Source organism: Magallana gigas, chromosome 4 (genome assembly GCF_963853765.1).
Source record: "Magallana gigas chromosome 4, xbMagGiga1.1, whole genome shotgun sequence".
Taxonomy (NCBI): domain Eukaryota; kingdom Metazoa; phylum Mollusca; class Bivalvia; order Ostreida; family Ostreidae; genus Magallana; species Magallana gigas.
The window spans coordinates 16,857,199-16,878,959 of NC_088856.1; the positions used below are offsets into that span (position 1 = coordinate 16,857,199).

At 32.7% G+C, this 21,761-nt stretch overlaps 1 protein-coding gene across 2 annotated transcripts; it reads left to right on the forward strand.

Annotated features, from left to right (window-relative positions):
* Nucleotides 1–280: 280 nt before the first annotated feature.
* On the forward strand, nucleotides 281–19,254 carry LOC105336800 (POC1 centriolar protein homolog A). 2 transcript variants are annotated; one of them, XM_034450625.2, is made up of 14 exons: nucleotides 281–429; nucleotides 1,097–1,181; nucleotides 11,317–11,396; nucleotides 11,657–11,748; nucleotides 12,139–12,247; nucleotides 12,697–12,767; nucleotides 12,993–13,100; nucleotides 13,645–13,760; nucleotides 14,263–14,396; nucleotides 14,595–14,663; nucleotides 15,081–15,239; nucleotides 15,682–15,768; nucleotides 16,706–16,873; nucleotides 18,212–19,254. In XM_034450625.2, exons 1-14 carry the CDS (start codon nucleotides 415–417, stop codon nucleotides 18,314–18,316), a joined length of 1,398 nt encoding a protein of 465 aa, XP_034306516.2. In that variant the 5' UTR covers nucleotides 281–414; the 3' UTR covers nucleotides 18,317–19,254. The 2 variants fall into 2 exon arrangements, with proteins under 2 accessions (XP_034306516.2, XP_034306517.2); XM_034450626.2 differs by lacking the exon at nucleotides 15,682–15,768.
* Nucleotides 19,255–21,761: the final 2,507 nt, after the last annotated feature.

Consider the following 21,761-nt stretch of genomic DNA (forward strand, 5'->3'; position numbering starts at 1 on the left):
AATGTACACCAGTAAAGACATAAAGATCTAGATAATGAAAAAGCTTTCAAAATTTATCAATGATAAGGTTATGTTACTGAAATTACAATCCGGAAATTTTTAATTGTACCACAATTGGTTTTCTAAATTAGATTTGCACAGCACCGGAAGTTGTTAGCAGAATTGTTATAATAACCCGTTATTTTTTATTTTTTTACTTTCAAAACAAAGTGTTGATGTTGGGTATTTTATCACAGCTTGGTATATGCAGGACATAGATTACCGATTGTAAAAACATGAAATAGATGAAAAACAGCCGCATTGTCTCCGTTACGCAGTTAACTCCCTTTGGTAAACATACCCGCCACAGTTCGAATTTATGTGCATGACTGGACCTGAATCGATAGATCATTAAATTGTGTACACGGGATTACGATGGCCACTGTTTTGGTAGGTAGCTGTTGCAGAAATGAAACATTCTTTAACTTCTTTCCTCTTTTAAGTGTTCATATATCGATAATTTATCGTTCTTGATTACTTGGTATTTTGTTGATCAATGCAATATTTATTCTGAAACTGCTTTATTAAGATAATCATAAAATAATGTTTACTGACACTCTACGAGGCCTATTTTTAAGTGAAAGGTGTCTGTTATTGTTGTGAAATTAAGAGGTCCTTAATTTAGAATACTTGAAACAATATGGTAAATTATGTAAAATGTACAGTAGCAATGTATTTGTGATAGGACAATGAAAGTAATAGGTGTAGAATAAGTTCAGTACTGCCAAGCTCCTACTAGCACTACCGAGTGGGTTAACCCTTTACCTCAGTTGTTTTTTTAAAACTGAAGGATTGTGGGTTCGAGCCTACTTCACTTGTGGTCATTTTTCTTACCCGCTACATTAGCACCCAACAAAATAACCCATAACTCCAAGTGGAGCAAAATGAAAAGCCTTTTATATATGGTATTTCTAATCTCAAAGACAAGAGAGAAGGGGGAGAGTGTGATAGTGTGTTTAAATAAGCTCAGTACTACCACAGACCACAGTATGTTGCACATTCAAGAAAAAATACCTGAATTAAAGTATTATCAGTTGTGATTTGATTTCTGTCTCAGGAGGATCCATCCTTAGAGCGGCATTTCAAGGGACACAGAGATACAGTATGCAGTCTCGACTTCAATCCCAACATGAAGCAGCTTGGTAAGATGTCGCTGAAACTCAAACTAAAATATTTACATTCTACTGTGTTTTTCCATTAAATTCTGTGATCTTCAAATGCCTCTAAATGCAACAAGTAGTCAAAGGTCAAATTGACGAGTTTTATTATGACGTCACAAACGCGGGTGATACTAAAACAAGTCCCACGGAGAAAACAAGTCCCACGTAAGTCCCACGTAAGTCCCACGGCAAATGCGGCTATATATCGATATAATTATGATTGATTATGATTAAATGTGATAAAATAATATTAATTCACACAACAAAATAATTTTATAAGCTTTTATTACGGATTTATCGACGAAAAATCAAAGATGTTGGTAAAGATAAATAACTCGTACGTAGAATTCATACGGCAGTAGAAGAAATCTGTATACCCGCCGTTTATTGATGGATAATTTAAATTTTCTTTAACAAAATAAAATCAAATAGCAATTTAAAAAATGACTTTATATTCATTTAAATAACACAAACTAAGTAAAAGTTGGGTATGTAGACAACTCCTACGCAGAATGCATTCGCCCGCCGAGAAAAGAGCACACCTGCCGCTTACCTGATGGGCGATCTTAATGTTTTATTTTTATTTTCTAACTTAAAAAATGATCATATTAATATTGATAAAAAAAAAAACCACATTTATTGAGTAACACTCACTAAATTAGTAAAAGTCATGAAAGTAAAAAAAAAATTATGCAGAATCCATAATCTAAACAACTTTTAATTTATTTATTTTTTTTTTTTTGTATGTTAGTCTTTTATTTCATTGTACTTAAAAATGCATAGATAAAATTATTAATTTCTTTACGCAAATTTAGAAAAAAAAAGCGCGAATGACTTAAAAATAAAGGGAAAACTCTAACACAGAATTCTTACGACTGTGGAATTAAAATGCACGCCTGCCATTTATAGTTATGTCATTTTATTTGTAAATTATTTCAGATGGCTGTAAAGTTAGCATTTTGCCTTATGATTATGTTCAGAAAAGAAGTTTACTTATTGCTGTGATTACTTTATTATATTACATGAAGTTGGGTGATACGAGTTTTATATAGTCCGTATATCACTCCTTTTAAGTTTGACCCAGTTCTGTTCTCTCTAAGAACTGTCGTGTTGTAAATTTTGAATTTACTGGGTGGGTTTAAATACAAAATTTACACATGTTGGAAATTTTGTATTTACACCCACCCAGTAAATTCAAAATTTACAACATGACAGAACCATGCGTTCATTCAGAGTATTTTTGGGGGGGTAGGGGGGTATTCAGGTTTGTCGGGGGAGGGGGTCGGGGCATATTTTTGGTCATTTTACGATGAAAATTTACGAAATTTGATTTTTTTTCCGGGGGGGGGGGGGGGGGGGGGGATTCCACCCCATCCTCCGAATCCCATCTAGACCAGCTCATGAAAAGTCTGTTAGTGGTGAAAATCTTCCTAAAAGTCAAAGAAAAAATCTTGCATCTACTCCAAAAAAAGAAGAAAAAAAAAGAATGATGACTAAAATAAATATTTGATGGAAGTTAATGAGTTATACTAACATATACATGTATTGTTATTAAATTGTTATTGTCAGCAAGAACATTCTAGTCTACGGCAGCTCCGTCCCCCGTGGAACAAATCAAATTTCTTAAATTTCCTCGATCCCCTCCCTTAACAAACCTGAATATACCCCTCAAAAATATTCTGGATGAACGGATGGTTTTTATTACGTTTTAATATTAATAATAATCTGATAGTTATTTGTTGAATCGTTAATTGGTTTAGTTAAATGATATCAAGATCACGCATTTTCGCGTCAGACGAAAAAGTTATGATAATATTTAACAGTATACTTTTTTAAAAACACAATAATTCTTATTGAATTCTTATTCATGTATACGAGGTTTATTAGTTAAGTTCGCGGACAAGTTGACTTGTGAGCGGACTATTTACATGATACTAGCGAAACTTTTCAGATTTAACTTTTATTTTCTAAGAAATATGAAACGATTTGTTTGTTTTAAATGCACCATAAAAAATATACAGCTTAATTATTTGATGAATATGCTTCACGGAGCATGTCAGTTGTTTTTTTTTTTAACTTTTTATATTTTGTACGCATTTTTCCTTATTAAGAAAATGTACCGTTGAAGTGCATAAAAATAAACGATATTTTACATGACATCACAATAACTTATGAGGGTCATTTTATGAAAGTTTTAAGTTGAAGAATTTCTGACCGTTTTATCGCCGAACTTGGACGAACAACGCTTGAGAAATGAGTCAAAAACTTTGACGTCTGTTATATTTATGGATATCTTGGAGCACCGGGCCGTCATTTAATTTTGTGTGCACGCAGGAAAATCTCCGATGGAGACCAAAGGGTTCTTATATGAATGCTACTATTTTTTTCTTTTTATAGGAAAAACGTTTACAACTTGAATCACAGAGGTTTAAAGATGGAAAAACTGTTTTTTTAGCCCTTGCAGCACCCCCCCCCCCCCCATACAGCCGGGATCTTGCACTTATAGATTTCGCTTATTTACCTCATCTAAAGTCGAAACTGCGTAGACAGAAATTTTTGGACCTAAATGATTTACGATATGCCACAAAAGGTATTATACAAAAGCTTGACAAATAGTGGTATGAACGTGCATTTTATAAATCGGTTAAATGTCTTAAAAAGTGTGTGGAACTTAAAGGTGTTTACTTTGAAAAAGAGTAACATGTTTGACTTTCAGTTGTTTGACGTCACCTGACTTCGTGGAAATATGAAATGTTGCTCCGTAAATCTAATTCATGCAAAGTAAAAATCGCTGTATCTTTTGGGGAAAAAAATTAAATTCATATGATTTTTTGCATACTTATTTTCAAATGGTAGTCATTTAATAAAACATACGCCATCCTTCAAAGTTCACAGTAATTTTGCCGTCAATCACTGTCTGCGAAGTTTTCTAACAACTCTCGTACAGTTGATTAAAAAAAAAAAACTAAGGTAATGAAAAAATCATATCCATTAATATAGGTAGGTATTCGACAAGATTAATTTAAGCATACACATGTACATTCCTTCAGGCTTGTGTGTTTGATTTGAACATATTTTATTGTATACATATATAAGATACATATACAAATGGTTTGGACACAAGTTCTGACAACTTACTAGGTCTTTACCATTTTTGTGTGTTTCGTATAGACTAGTTCTTAAATCTTTCACTGTATTATAATTTATCATAAAAGCCTCAGTGACAGGCAAAATAATTTTTTTTATTAATATGATCATTTTTAAGTTAGAAAATATAAAACATTAAAATAACCCATCAGGTAAGCGGCAGGAGTGCTCTTTTCTCGGCGGGCGAATGCATTCTGCGTAGAAGTTGTCTACTTACCTGATTTTTACTTAGTTTGTGTTAATTAATGAATATAAACTCAACTTTTTACTGCTATTAGATTTTATTTTGTTGGAGAAAATTAAAATCATCCATCAATTAAACGGCGGGCCTAGAGATTTCTTCTGCTACCGTATGAATTCTACGTACGAGTTATCTACCTTTACCAACATCTTTGATTTTTCGTCAATAAATCCGTAATAAAAGCTTATAAAAATATTTTGTTGTTTGAATTAACATTATTTAATCACATTTAATCATAATCAATCATAATTATATCGATATATAGCCGCATTTGCCGTGGGACTTACGTGGGACTTACGTGGGACTTGTTTTCCCCGTGGGACTTGTTTTAGTATCAGCGCACAAACGCTGCAAACTGCAACGTCACAAGCGAAAATCAAAGTTCACGCTTGTGGCTGTTACTGTGGCTCTTCCATTAATATTAACTTACCCTTAGAATAAGATAGGAATTTCAAGGCATGAATCACATTTGCAGACAAGGCAAGAAGTTGAAAAAATGTAAATATAAGCATTAAATCATGATTTTTTGAAGTATACACTCTCATAACTGCCGCGGTGTGTGCATACAAATTTTCATAACGCGCTAACGCGCGTTACTCAATTTGTATGCACACACAGCGGCAGTTATGAGAGTGTATACTTCAAAAAATCATGATTTAATGCTATATTAAAATATCCTGATTATGTCATTTATCAGTTGGTTGAAATTAAAAAAGTGATTCAGGAGAGGGGTTGTTTTCAAAAATGTTTACCCTGTACTACTTGTAAACTTCTGCGCTTTCTCATAAATCTTTTTTTTTTTTTTTTTTTTTTTTTTTTTTTTTTTTTTTATTGATATTAATTTCATTTGCACATACAATATATCATACAATATATATATACATGTAAGTATATTTAGCACAATTGAAAAGTCTGTTGACAAGATCAATTTCAACAAATTTAAGGGAGAGAAAATGAGGGACAGTAGGAAGTGGAGAGTGGGGGGAGAGAGTGGGGGAATTATGAGGATACATGTATCATGTCAGAAATATTTTATTAATAATTAGGCGTAATCAAAATATTTACTACCGAGTTGTTGTATTCAGACAAGGTATATATAAATCGTGCCTTATGTAAATATGTCAATGGTCAGGATCTACATGTACATGAGAAAAAGCCAGTCAGTCCATTGGTTTAAGAAATTATTATATTTGCCTTGTTTTGTTGCAGTGTATTTAAGTGTAGTTATATGGGTTTTGAGATCAATCAGAAGTTCTTGGATTGATAAGTTTTCCTGTAGACATCTTTTCCTGTATATGTAAGATTTGATTATAAGAAAAATTATACCCAAATAAATTGAATTAGGGGTTCCTAATATAAATGATTTTTCCTCTAATGTAATATGTAAACCTTTTCCGTCACATATTGATATAAAGTGGCTTAAAAGATTTTGGACATGTAAACAGTCCCAAAACAGATGCACGATAGTTTCTTCATTACTTTGACATAAAGAACACAACTTTGTGTCAGTTTTACCTATTTTAAATAAAAATGAGTTTGTTGTCAAAATATACTGATTTATTCGAAATTGCAACCATTGCAATTTAGAATCCTTGGTGTATAAAAAGGGAAATGTGAAGATATTTTCCCACTGAAGGTCTAAAATTTCAAAAAACTTTCCCCATTTTACTTTTCCAAGAGGAGTAATGTTTTCTGTAGTAAGAATATTGTAGATATGTTTTGTTCCTTTTTTGTTGTTACAAAATGTTTTAATATTATGAGGAAGAAACGGTCTAGGGCTATTTGTTCCAATTTGAATTTTTGAGCTTGAGAGACTTGCTTTAATTGAATTTCTAAGTGATGCATAATTCAGAAAATTTGTTTTTATCTTAATTTTTTTTTGTAAATCTTGTAAAGAATAAAAAATTCCATTTTCATCAAGCAAATCTGCTATGTATACTATGTTCTTATCAAACCAGTTTGTATAGAAAACTGTTTTATTTTCAATTTTGATTTTCGGGTTGTTCCAAATGGGCTGAGTAATAAATTCATCCCATGATTGAACTTCTAATTTTTCTTGAATTATTTGAAAGACAGTAAATGTATCTTTCCAGAAAGGATTTTTTATTTCCTTTTTAACAACATTAATATAGTCTGATCCAGTTTTTAATATTTTTTCTATAGATACAGTTTTGCCAAGCAGCACTTTCCATTTTGTTTCTTGGGAATAAAGAATTCTTTTTATCCATGATGATTTTAATCCCAGATTGTAATTGTTAATATCAAGCATTTTTAAACCTCCATTAATATAGTCTTGCACTACTTGCTTTCTTTTAAGTTTATCTACTTTGGAATGCCATAAAAAATTAAAAAGAGTTTCATTCAGATTTTTCATGAAAGTATTTGATGGGGAGGGTAGAGAAATGAAGAGGTGATTTAATTGTGCAATAAGCAATGATTTTATAAGAGTTATTCTGCCAAGTGGAGTAAGTCGTCGTTTACTCCATTGATTGATAATATGCTTGATTTTTACTAATTTCTTGTCATAATTAAGTTTTGGTATATTTGTTAAGTCCACATCAAAATATATACCTAAAAGTTTAAAGGTGCTTGTCCATTGAAAGTTCATTTCCTCACATATCATATTAGAAGAGTATTTTTTACTACCAATCCAGACAAGTTGAGTTTTTGATATATTTATTTTGAGACCAGAAATTTGATAAAAGTTATTCAACTCTCTAATTGCTTCTCTGAGAGACCTCTCACTGCCATCTAATATAATAAGGGTATCGTCTGCATATTGTGATAACAAAAATTCTGAATTATCTATGTTAATACCATTTATACCTTTATTATTTTTTAATTTAATAGCTAGTACTTCAGCACATAGTAAAAAGATATATGATGAAATTGGATCACCCTGACGACAACCACGCTCTAATTTAAAAAAGTTGGATAAGTAACCTGCTTGTGATACAGAGGAGGAGGTGTTTTGTTGAAAAACTGATATCCATTTTCTGAGCGATGGACCAAAGTTAAAGAATTGAAGCGTTTTATCAATAAATTTCCATGAGACAGAGTCAAATGCCTTTTCAAAATCAATCATTAACAGTAATCCAGGAATGTCATTATTCTCAGTATATTGCATTAAATCATAAACAAGACGAGTATTTTCACCTATATATCTTCCTGGAACAAAGCCATTTTGATCGGTACTGATAATTGAACTGATTATTGTTTTCATTCTTTGAGCAATGCAGCCTGACCCTATTTTATAAACTACATTTAATAAAGAGATTGGCCTCCAATTTTTCATGTAAAATTTACTTTTTCCATCTTTTGGTATGCAGGTGATTATACCCTGCTTTTGTGTAACAGATAACTCCCCTAGATTGTATCCGTGATTTATTGATCTAATAACAAAGTCTCCTAAGTGTTTCCAAAAGACTTTAAAGAACTCTGTAGTGAAACCGTCACTTCCAGGACTCTTATTATTCGACATTTTTTTCAATACATGAGAGGCTTCATTATAAGTTATTTCACCTTCAAGGGTATTTCTTTGAGTATCGCTTAATTTAAAAATTTCAGAGTCTGATTCTAGAATCTCATTTAAATCATAGTCTTGAAATTCACCCTTGTTTTGATATAGATTTCTATAATAATTTTCTATCTCTAACAGGATTTCCTTTTGTCCATTGATTTCTTCGGAACAATCTTCTTTTATATATATATATATATTCCCATAAGTTTGTGATTTCTGATATTTTCTAATTCTTTCTTTTTAAAATTAATTGTTTGAATGTTTTCTTCATACTTTTCCTCCAACTGTTTTATTTGGTTTATTAAAAATTTCTCCTTTTCGTTATTTTTCTTTTTGGCATAGCTAGAATATGATATACATTTGCCCCTGATTTCCATTAATAGTGTTTCAAGAAAGAGCTGGTCATTGACAGTGAATTGAATTTCATCATTTGGAATTTTGTCAATAGATGCATTGTTATATACGGGTACTGCATAATTTTGTTTTATTTCTTGTATTTTTTTATTAACAACATCTAGGAATTCCTTATCATATAAAAGTGCATTATTGAACTTCCATAAACCTTTTCCATGTGTAAATTCATTGAATTTTAGACTAAGGAGTACTGGTGAATGATCTGACTTATAACTTGCTATGATTTCACTTTCTTGTGACATACACAGTAGGGTGTTTGATATTAAAAAGAAATCTAGTCTTGCTTGTTTAAGAGGGGTTGGTTTACGCCATGTGTACCTTTTCTTATCAGGGTGAGTTTCTCTAAAAATATCAATAAGATTGAATTGATTTATTTTTTCTATTACTTTATCTCTTGCTTTAGGATTGTTAAGATGAAGATAATTGTAATAATCCAAATCGGGATCCATAATAAGATTAAAATCGCCAACAACTATTATGTCTTTATTTCCTATTTCACTTACAATTTCAAAGAGTTCTTCATAAAAAAGGGGCGTGTCCTCATTTGGACCATACACTGTGATCAAACTTAAACGATGGCTTTGAATGCTGAGGTCTAGTACCACAAAATTTCCAGAATCATTTGTAAAATTCTTATGTACTTTATATTCAAAATTGTTATTGAAAAAAATTGCTACTCCTCTGGACTTTGAGGTAAAAGAATTAAAATAAACTTCATTGCCCCATTCGTTTTGAATACTATCTTCCATATCACAAGTGAAATGAGTGTCTTGTAAACATAAAATATTGCATTGGGTTTGTCGATAATATTGAAAGACATCTTTTCTTTTCTTAAATTCGTGCAGACCCTGACAGTTAGCAGATATAATTTTTACCGAAGACATGTTACAGAAAAAGTTTGCTTACCTTGTACGATTCGCTGGAAATACAACAACACGGTCAAAAAATGCTCTTGTCCAATAATTATACTAGTCTGAGGTTGATACATGATTGAGAAAGGAAACATACAGAAGGGGGAAAGAAAAGGAGTGCTCGATTGCTGGGTTTAAAGTTAAAGGCACGTGCTGATGTACGGTGAATTTGGTTGAGGGGTTGAATGTTTACATTGGATATGCCGACACGTTACTAAAATTAGAGTAAACAATGGTAGACATAAATATTTCCGGAATTAAATTATAGGCATAATCAGAATGAAAAGTCGGCATTTGAATTAATTAATGGGATCTTTTCATGTGTTTGAAAATACATATACAGTTTTTTTTTTCAAAATACGTAATTATAAAGACAAGTAATTCGGACATTGTCCTTAATAGTTTATAGTGTGAATGAGGAAAATTCAGTTATTTTCCGGCGTCACTTGGATCATCTAGTTTGTTAACAAGGTCACAAACCAAGTTTTCCATGATGGAAAAACGGGCTGGGCCAATGTGCGAGCGCCCCATCCATCGCGTCAAAACAATTGCAACGTCGTTGATCCGATTGTCTTGGAGGTACCTTAGCATTCTCCGTCCTGCCCCATGCTCCCGATCGTCGTGGTAATTTTCGATAGTTTTTCCACTTTGGTCGCGAAACCTGTATACAAGGATTCTGCTGTCGCAACTTGCAGCGTAAGGGTCTATTGATGTTTTTTTGTAGATATTCAGGGCCTCGTCCGAGGACTGAATATTAGCACCAACCGCCATAAATTCAGACCCGTCTTTCTGCACCGGTTCCGTGGAGACAACCACAACGTCGTCCAAGGACTGATGTTCCTCAGAGGAAATTTGCAAGGCATCCGCACTGGAAATAAGGGGTACCTCTTCCTCGTATTTCGTACCGTTTGGCATTGTTATCTCGTTTCTTTGAACTTTAACGTTAATGTTCTGCTTGCGAAATGAATCCGCTTTATCAAAAAGTTTATTTCTAGCGGAGGTAAGGGGTGCGGGCTGTTGGGGAGTGATGAAGAAGGGTAAACGCTGTTTTGCAATTTTTTTTAGCCTCTGCGCGTTGAGAATCTCATCCTTTTTATTGCGATCCTTCAACTTAGCGGTTATTGTGACCGGTTTGTCATTGAACTGTGGGCGGACCCCGTTCCTGTGGATGCGGACAAACTCAACATCGACACCCAGTGATTGCTTTATATCATTGGGTATCGCTGTGGCCAAGTCCTCTTGTTGGGTATAAGGATAGTTGTGAATCAATATATTGTCTTTCATCGATCTCGAGCGAAGATCAGTTATGTCATCATCGATGTGTGACAGTTTTCTGTCCATTCTAATCACAACCGACCGCAGGAGATCAAGTTCACGCTTAAGTTGAGCATTTTCGGAGCGCAAGGTTGTAATTTCGGTATAATTACACTCGGCCTGGTCCGATATGGTTTTTAGTTTGTCACATAACGGACCCTGGTCACGCTCTGCTGAATGTTCGGTTTGCTTGGCTTTGGGTGAACTGTTGTCAGAATTTTTTTTAGATATTCCTTTGTTTCGTGTTTCCATGTTTCAAACAAACCCAAGTTGAAATTCCTCTTTTTTTCCAGTATATATCAATACAGAACACTATTTGACACACAGTAAACCAAAATAGAATCCCACTTTGTATCAGAAACACTCCAATAAAACCAAAATCACCAGGACCAACAAATTTACGTGCTCATGGCCTCGGGTGTCACGTGACTTTCTGTCTTTCTCATAAATCTTCATTTAATAAACTGTCTATAACATTATTAAAAAAAAATAAACATTTGCTAAACATGCTTAATATACTTATATACACATGTCTTATATAAAATAAATTTAATACTTGGTCTCTTTCAGCTTCTGTGTCCATGGACTCTTGCCTAATGGTGTGGAATTTCAAACCACAGATGCGTGCATACAGATTTGTTGGACACAAGGTAAACTTTTGATACGTCTTTCCTAAACAACAGGTTTTATCATACCATCTTTAGAAATCTGGCCAATTAATTATTTAACACATACATTATCACCATGCAAACAGACAAATACGCTTTCTACTTGTATTAAAGATGCTCTATTTTTCATCTGCTCTCAAACCAAAATAAAGAGCAAAAATCAATTCATAAAATCCCAGAAAGCAAGTAAAAATATTGATGCAGTAGGTTTATGCAAATCCTTTATGGCTGATCTTCTGTAGGATGCAGTAATGGACGTCAAGTTTTCACCCTCGGGACACCTGGTAGCTTCAGCATCACGAGATAAAACAGTCCGGCTCTGGATTCCTACAGTGTATGTAGAAGTTTTAGAATGTTTGAAAGAAAAAAAAAAGAAATACTGTAGATTCCTTATTTTACGCAAGTACTTGCTTCCGCGATTCTGCTGTTTTCCATCAAATTGCGAGAAAATAAAATCAGAATTAGGAATCTACAGTACTGGCATTGCAATCCATGCCTGGATAATGTCCCTAGGAAAATCTGTAATTATCATAAAAAAACCCAGTGACACATGCATTGAATACAATTACTACAAGTATAAAGATGTTAGCATACATTTTACTTACATTGAATATATATATATGTAAAATTTACTGATCAGAGTTTTAAAAAAAAAAATTTTGATTATGTAGTAATTAAAATTAAGTCTCTATCTAAAATTGAATAGAATATTTTTTTTTTATAGAAAAGGAGAGTCCACAGTATTCAAGGCCCACACTGCAACTGTAAGAAGTGTAGACTTTACTTATGATGGACAGACGTTAATTACTGCTTCTGATGACAAAACAATTAAGGTACAAGGTTTTTTTTAAATTGATTCTGTATACAGTGTTATTTTCATCCCATGTAATTTTAGCCCTTCTACTCTAGCAACCGGTTTCGCCCCGTCTTGAATTCGCCCAGACACAGTTTTGTTCAAAGAAAAATAATTTGAGACTTTGAGATTTGCCCAGTCTTAAATTTGACCGCTGACAACAAGGGCGAAAGGGGCAAAAATAAAATGGGGGCGATTATTTCCCTGTTTACAGTAATATGTATTGCTGTAATGAAGACAGTATGATACAGTATACTTGTGATTCTTTTAATATCACAGGAAATAAAAGTTTTGAAATTTAAAAAAAATCTTTTTACAAAGTGAACAATTAAGACATTTCATTTGTAGTTGATTTACACCTATCACATTTAAAACTCGAAATATGTTATTATCATAGGCTGTCTTTTATTTGATGATTAAATTTTTCAGTTGTGGACTTGTCACAGGCAAAAATTTCTGTATTCCCTAAATCAACACAGCAACTGGGTCCGGAGTGCCAAGTAAGTGCAGACAAATATTTCTTACTTGGGCATAAAAAAAAGAAAAACTAAAATAGTTTGTAATCCTCTTCATCCTGAATTACACAAACATATAATAGCTAGGTTTCTCTAAGCACTTGCACTGTTTATTCAAAATTAACTAATATTTATGAATTTAAGGCAACTGAAACTCCTAAAAAACTAATTGGTCAAAAGTTAATCAGAATTATTACTTTCATTTGTTAGATTTTCACCTGATGGCCGTTTGATTGTGTCGGGTAGTGATGATAAAACTGTGAAAATCTGGGACAGGAACAGCAAAGAGTGTATCCACACATTCTATGAACATGGAGGGTAAAGATAGAGTTTTATAAACACATTCAGATGGGATATTCCATGCATATCTCTGCAGCTATGATTCATAACATTAGCCCTTTTCTTTTTATCATTTTGTACATTACATGCATGAATTTGAATTGTTGAAGGAATGTGTGTAATGTTATACAGTTTGATGTTATAATGAATGCAGCCTGTTTTTAAAATATTTACATTTGCAAATATGTTTCCTTTTTCATGTATAAACCAATAGAAAAGTGAAAATGTTCCAATTCTGTATGAACCTTTTCATGACATCACAGTGATTATAGCACGTGCTTATCGCTTGTCGCTTGGGTTACTGTAAACATAAAATCTTGGTAATTTTAACAATGCTGAACAATTTGCCCTTTTAAAATGTAAATATAAATAATAAACAGCACTGTTAAAAAGTTCATATCCAGGTGGACTTTTTAACTTGCTGCTTATTTCTTAAGTAAGGTATCACAGACTTTGTTCACAGGTAAATGATTTTCTTGATGACTTTCTTATGACTTACTTATTCCCCTTTTTACGTGTTTAGGTTTGTAAATCATGTAGAATTTCACCCCAGTGGAACCTGTATCGCCTCAGCGGGAACTGACAGCACGGTCAAAGTGTGGGACATTAGGATGAACAAATTATTACAACATTACACAGGTTAAAAAAAAAGGTCTTAAAAGATCTTGAGTGATGTCAAAATAGACCTTAAATCACCTTTGTCAAACTTTGCAGATGTCATACAATACAGACTTGTATAATTTTCTTTCTGTAGAGGATTTTAAAAATTTTTTTAATGAAATTTACTTGTTCCTGGCACTTTTATTGTCAACTTTTTTTTCATCAATAGTACTTATGTAATACACCGGATTTCAGATGTATATAAACTTCGCATTAATCATACTGATGTTTACCAGTACTGTGGAATCATTAATTTTCGTGGGGGCAAATTTTCGTGGATTGCTAAAATTTTACAGATTCTTGGGGATGTAATTTCGTGTATTCTCTTAAACCTACAGAGGCAATTTAACTTTATTACCCTAATTTATTAATTCGTGGAGGATGTTAATTCGTGGATGAAAGGTATCCACGAATTCCACGAAAATTGAGCCACCACGAAATCTAATGATTCCACAGTAATTGATTCTGTTGTAATCATCAGCCCATAGTGCAGCAGTCAACAGTCTGTCCTTCCATGCCAGTGGTAACTACCTGATCTCTGGATCAGACGACTCAACGCTCAAGGTGTTTGACTTGTTAGAGGGAAGGCTGTTTTATACACTCCACGGACATCAGGTATTGTATAATTAACATGTATGTGAGAGAGAGAGAGAGAGAGAGAGAGAGAGAGAGAGAGAGAGAGAGAGAGCACTTTATTTGACTGTGAATGAGATTAGCTACATTTGCTAATTGCTTTTGATGTTTGTGTCACATATCTAATTTCAGCAGAATATTGTTTTGTATAATTGTTCAATGTTGATATTTCTTTCATAGGGACCATGTACAGCAGTGGCCTTTTCCAAGTCTGGTGAATATTTTGCCTCAGGAGGATCAGATGAACAGGTATGTATGTTTAATTTGTTTTAGTTAAATTAAGAAACAGTAAGTATATGCTTATCTCTTGCACATACTGGTACACGTGTGAATTGTTTGTGTATATGGAGGATATAAATCTATACACTACTTGTACCCTGGGTTAAGCAATGGAAATGAAAGCCGTAATTAAAAAAAAATCATGTAGATCACCAATAACACTGGTATCAAATGGAACAGAAATAAAAGAAGCCATTCTTCTTTCATAATTATAGATACTAAGTGTGTCAGCATTCAAGATTGAAAAATTTTTGTTGTGCATAAAGATTATGGTAATTGTATATGGTGACTTACTGTTGCAAGTAAATGAGAAGAAAGTTGACATTCATGGTTGGTTGTTTGTGATTCCCTGACAATCTGATAACTGATGGATGATCTCCTCTACAGGTGCTGGTCTGGAAGACAAACTTTGATCAGCTAGATTTCTCAGAGGTTCTCCAGTCTCACAAAAACCGACAGGAAGAGCAGACGCCCTCAGAACCCACCGTCTCTGACATCCCACCCAGGGTCACACGGAAACCGACCAAACCAAAGTCTCCCCGAGGGGTCAGTACAGACGTTGAACTTATTCCCTTCTTTTTGTTATATTTTTATAGTTGTTTTAGTTCATCTGTTATTTGTATTTTATAAATCTTCAGTCCAAGGTACCAGTAAACATTTATGGTCTTAGGAGAGATATAATTTTTTTTTTTTTTTTTTTTAATAAAATTAAGGTTGTACAGTTGTAAAACGTATAGATGAAACCTTTATTTCTAAATTAATTGTAACTATAGCATGAAATTTGATGAAAAAAATAATAATTGTGTATGATGTAAACATTTTAAAACTTGCCAGATAGTGTAAATGACTATCATTTTATGATTTCTACCCTCTCTAAATTTCAAAAATAAATATTATTTTCTTTATATAAACTTGGTAGAAAACACGTTAACAGTCTAAGAGCATAAATAGGGTAATGGAAATGTCAAAGGGCAAAATTTTTTTCCAGTATGACGCGAGAACGGAGCTTAAAAACATGGATGATGAATCAGTTCCCGTTACGGATGTGGGGCCTGCTATGTTTTCATCAGAGCAGGTAGCTGCATTAGACTTAGATACCTGACATGTACTGTAAAATTATGAAATGTTAGATTTAGTTTTCATCTCTATTTACTAGTACATGTATTTGTAGTGTAGGTTTTACATTAGAGAGGTTAAGCATTTAAATGTGTATGTGTACGATTACATGTTACTGGGAAAATCCCCTAATGCTATGGGTACATGTATTACATAATGATTTCTGCATACCACCTACCTCTACAAGTTGTACAAAACATGTAGAATCAAAAGTACCCAGAGGTAAAGACTTGTAGCATCTTCTGATAAAAATATAGACTTAATGTATATCAGATGTTATTTTTTAAGTAAAGCAGATGATAAATTAAGGACGACTGCTTTTTTTAAAAATTAAAATCGAAGAATTATTCCATAAACAGTGAGAGAAAGCTGAAAATGTTGAATCTAATTGTTTTACACGTATGCGTACATGCATATTTTACTAAACATAACCCAAATTTTGGTAAGTGTACGTGTAAACATACTTCTTAGTTCTAGCCCCACACGTACCAGTAGACATACACATTCAATTGCTTAACCTCTCTATTATGTTAGTATGATTTTACATGTGATTGACTTTTTTGGTACCGAGCCAACAGGTAGACAGGTTTTTGACAGCCTAAAAGGCATATTTTGTCTTTTGTGTTTTAATCAATTTGTCTTTTATGTTTTAATTAATCTACAAAAATGATTGAATGTTTTGTATTTATTCGGATTTGGAAAAAAAGAAAATTTTAAATTAATTTAATGATTACATATACCAGGAGAGAGAGAGAGAGAGAGAGAGAGAGAGAGAGAGAGAGAGAGAGAGAGAGAGAGCTCTAATTTTTACTTTAATAAAAAAATCTTTCTGCTACTATTATGAACAAGGAATGTATATGTAAGCATGTAATTCACTATTCATTCATCTCTTCCAGAATGGTGTTACCTTTGAAATGGATATGATGGGATCAGAGCCAGAGCCCACAATACGCACCACAAAGGACCGCCCAGCTACCACCCAGCAATTGGAACCACAATCCTTACCCCCGCAGCTTGGAAAAACCCTGGAGCAGATAGTGGGACAACTGGATGTACTAACACAGGTATTAAATTGTTATTGTACATATAATAGCTGTAAATGTAATAGCCTGACATTACTGTAAACTTTTGATACAAAACAACAAGAAATTTTATGCATTCTCAACCATATTTTGTGAGTAATATGATAAAAAAGATTTAAAAATAAACAATAGAATGTTATCTTTTTTGGTTCATAGGAAAATAATGGTTAAGATCACTGCAGAAAAAAATGGTATAGCCTGCTCACATGAGTTATGTATTTTTTCTGCATTGCCTGCATCTGTTATACTCCTACGAACTACAAAAAGAGTATTTAGCAAATTCTAAGTTTTTCCTATATTAAGAGTCCAACTAAAATTCAAAAACCTGTTTTTCTACAAAGGAAGAAAACCCAAAATCAGCAGAAAAAAGAGTTATTATTTAGTTCATTAAAAATCAAAGTACTGAAGTACTGTCTGGAGCCAATTCAATTGATTATTATCAATTTTAAAATCAACGATATGTTATGCAAATTTTTATTATATGAATTCTCGAACTTTTCTGACAAAAATTTCGAGAAAACCCCATATGAATCATGTTGTGTAATATTTAAAGATAGAATTAATTCCATCAAACTGTGTATCAGTAATCGAAATGTTTCTAAAAATTGTACACGTCTGGATCCAAGCAATATTGAACTCTAGTCTCGTTCAACCAGATGCTCGGCTGTCTCCGTTAATCTCCGACTACCAAGAGAGCCTCTCTGCTTGTTGGAGATTTAAGGAGACAGCCGAGCGTCTGGTTGAACGAGACTATATTGAACTCTATGGACTCTATGAACTCTAGGAATACATGCAACTACAAAAAAACAGTTGAATTGTTCGTACTATATAAAATCTTACTATTTTCAAGGTATTTATAGATACTTTTCTTTTGAAAAACAATGGTACAGCATACAGTACACCGAATTTATCTACTATTTTCAAGATCTACGTCTTGTCAGTGGTGATGATTTGTGCTTAGGTCCAAACACTGTTTCACTTACGGTTTGCCAGAGTAACTGCATACTGTAGCAAAAATAAACGCATAAAAATCCCAATCTTTGGCAGATATGGTAAAACAGAGCAAATTTAAAACCCTAGTAATGTCCATGTATTTTATAATGTGAAGAGTACATGTACATTTTTTTTGTACTTGTATGTATGTGATTTTTTTTTTTAATTTTCATGCTTCAAAACCAATCTGTCTGTTGAGGCTTATCATAGAAAAATAGTTAAAATAGCCTTAATTGTTTAAATATCACAATGGTACTTAGTTTTTCAGCAATCATTAATTCAAAATGCTAGATGAGAGGAGTTTAACCAATATGATTATATTTTCAGACTGTTTCCTTATTGGAGCAAAGATTGACAATGACTGAAAATAAACTTCGAGAGTGTCTTGACAACCAGCAAAGATTGACACTTCAGGTCCGCCCCTCCGACTGATTGCAGCTCATCGAAGACCTGGTCATCCATGGTCCTCTTTTATTTATTTAGTTTACAGAAAGAAACGCTTATCTCAAGTGCATGAATGAACAATTTATTGGAGAAGAACATTAAAGATGGCCAGTTGTGATCGGAGAATCAATTTTTCTTTACTTGTTGGCAACATTAACTCTCTTTGCATTTATCTATAAATGCTGATATTTTGAGTTGAAAAATGATGACAAAGCTTGTATGAGGATTTTTGTGTTACTCGCATTAAATGAATTTCATTAAAAAGATCTGATGTACATGTGAACATTTTAGAAGAATTCCGTCCATTTGAATCTCTGTTGTTCGTACGCCTTTTTAATTTGGATATTTTTAAAAATACCCAGTATTTGATATTTGTTTTATTTTTTATTTTTAATTTTCAATATGACAAAAGCTCAGTTAATTTTTCTCCTCATTTGTTCATTAGTTTTACTGAATGTAATACATAAGAGTACATTTATATCAAATGTCAAATTGATATTAACATTGTACATGTACAGCAATAAAATGCTTTTATCACAAGATAAATGCCTGTCATTATAAATACTGACATTTATAGGTAATACATAATTTACAAACAATTTTTAAGTCTTACTAAAATTTTTAATATTTTGTTATTAAAATTTTGTTTTTAGTTCTTTAATTGTAATAGACTCAAAAATTTAATTGTTTTGACAATTTGCAGGAAGTCACAGAGCCATTCATATACTTGAAACATCAAAACCAAGCAGATCTTTTTAGAATAAGACAAAGATTGTGTCAGTTCTTCAAGTTCTCTACATATTCATGTAAAGCGGAACACACGAGATGGGTTGTCAATTCACAGATAATAGAAAATGTAACAAGAACTTTTGTATGTAGTTATGTTGATATTTATTAATTTGTAAATAAAGATATATGCAATTATTGATGTTATTTTTGTCAATCCTTGTGTATTATGTTCTACACAACCAGAGAGAGAGAGAGAGAGAGAGGGTTTCTAATTTAGTATGGAAGCAGACTAATTCTAATTAAGTTCGTTTATTTAAGTGATTAAATTGGGCATATTGTAATCTAGACAAAAAGAAATAACTAAGAGAGTTTTCAAGACAGGGAAAAAAAACCATATACAACAAAACTTACTGAAATTCATGACCATATTCTACAGAGCAATACCATATTTCAATTTTTGTTTATTGAATAGATGTAAAGTGGACACCTGATGAAAATGAAAGTACAGAGAAAAAACATTAGAATATTTTTTTACCCTAAGCAAAGTGGAAACTAATACTATGAAGCTTGATAAGTCAAATTCAACTTAGAACACTTTAATCAGATTATATATAGTCTAAATCTAAAACTTATTTTTTGCCACTATATTCCTACTTTAGTTTTATTCAAAGCTCTTCTGCATTGTTACTTCTTGTTTAGTTTATTATAACTTAATTAATAACCTTTGGAAGTGCATTCCAGATTCAGTAGTTTGATAAATAATTGCTTTTATAATTAAAAAAATACAACAAAATCTTTCCATCTTTTGAATTGCAAGTAATTATTTTAATAAGTCTGTTTTTCCTTCGCTTTGCGCTGATCATTCGCCGCTGAAATGTAGACATTACCTCACTAATTCGTCACCAGTGTATCTCTAACCTTGCAGGACACGGTGGCATGTTTTCTTTGGTGCCATTTTCGATATACTGTTATGTGTATTCTATTGGAGGTGATGACAGGCATAACTTTCATTAATACGGACTATGTATAACGTCCACTTCTCTCGAGGATGTACAATAAAGTTAAAATTTTCCGTGTTTTGAAAGCAGCTTCATTCAAGCAAATCGTTGCATACCATAAAATATACTCAACCTAAAACTCGTTGTCGACTCTTTTCTTTGCAATAAAATAATTGATCAGAAAGGTTATCTATGATGACAATCACCAAGGAATGGAAATGCATTTAGGTCTTGATGGGCACGTAACACTAAAGTGGGGAATGGAATCGGAACTATTTCAATTAAACCAACTATTATATATAATATCATACATTTTTTTCACTCTCTTTATGCCTAAGAGTGAAGCGCAATTGAAAAAAAAATTGTGATGCCACTGCTCTGGAAGTGACGAGTTCGATTCCCGCTGGATCTTTTACAATTTACAAGTTTATAGATGAAGTATTTTACCTCTCTAAAAACACTTTTTGAAAAGTTTTTATGGTCATGTGGAATACAAAATCAATTTTTAATCGGTGATAATAGCAGGAAATAGGATGTAAATTCACCCCCGTCAATTTCTCAAGGCTTCGTTAACCAGCTTGATCTGTAAGTTAAGGGAAATACAAGGGCTGCTAAAAATTTTGTTCCCGATGTTTTCAAAATGAATGAAAAAATAAATGAATGAATAAACCAGGAACGCTTTCTAATGATTATATTTTAATTAATTATTTCTCTCAAGATATTCCCTTTTCACCGAAATAAGGTCTGTAATCTTTTAAAAATCTAATTCCTAAATGAGTTTTTATAAAGGTTTTAGGGTATGGTCAGAATGTACTGAAATATGGCAGATCCTCAGAAATTTCTAGATTTCTGTCTTCCTCCTACGAGGTGTTTTTTAATGTTTGAAAAAAAAGAAATAAAAATGAATGAACGAGAGATTTGACGTATATAGCGGTTGTGACAAAATATTAAACTTCTCTTTCTTTAAAAAGTGTTTCACTATGAGAGACTATGTGCTGGAGCGTTCTTGTGAGGTTTTGTCCCTTCATGAACCTTGACAATTTTTTTTTATCATCAATTGGTCTTTGAAGACACGTCCAGTTATTGGAAGGACTATCAGAATAGGAATTTGAGACACAAGACAAGTGCTGAAGACAATGTTTTATAATACTGTCTTTATGCTCTCGCATCTTTTTGCTGTCCATTGGTGTTTTGGTTACATATAAGGTTTTCAGTTGTGGAAGGATTCAGCCGGGCGCGAAAGCATTTGGGAACGTCATCTAACCCCCTTTTTCCTGGCATAGAGTTTAGGACAAAATTTACTAAACAGCTTTTGTATGTTAAACGATACAGGTTTAAAAATCAAAATGAGTAAAAGAAAACATCATTTATTTTTAAAAGGGTGTAATCAATCATCACCACTATCCTAAAACTTCAATTAAAAAACATCTGTCAAACTGCGCGTAATCTTGTTACTCCCCCCCCCCCGATTCAACAATCTTAATTTTTTTCTTTTCCATATAAATATGAACAATACCTTCCTTAATTACGTCTACGGTTGTTGACAAACCCTTCTTTGTTGCGGAAACAGCATCTCGTTGTTCAAATGCTAAACAGCGTGTTAACAAAATACAAGATATATAAAGGATGACCACGCAATATACTTTGTTACTTAAAAAAAAATGTAGATGCAATTTGTTAATGACACATACTCCTTAGGAGAAAAT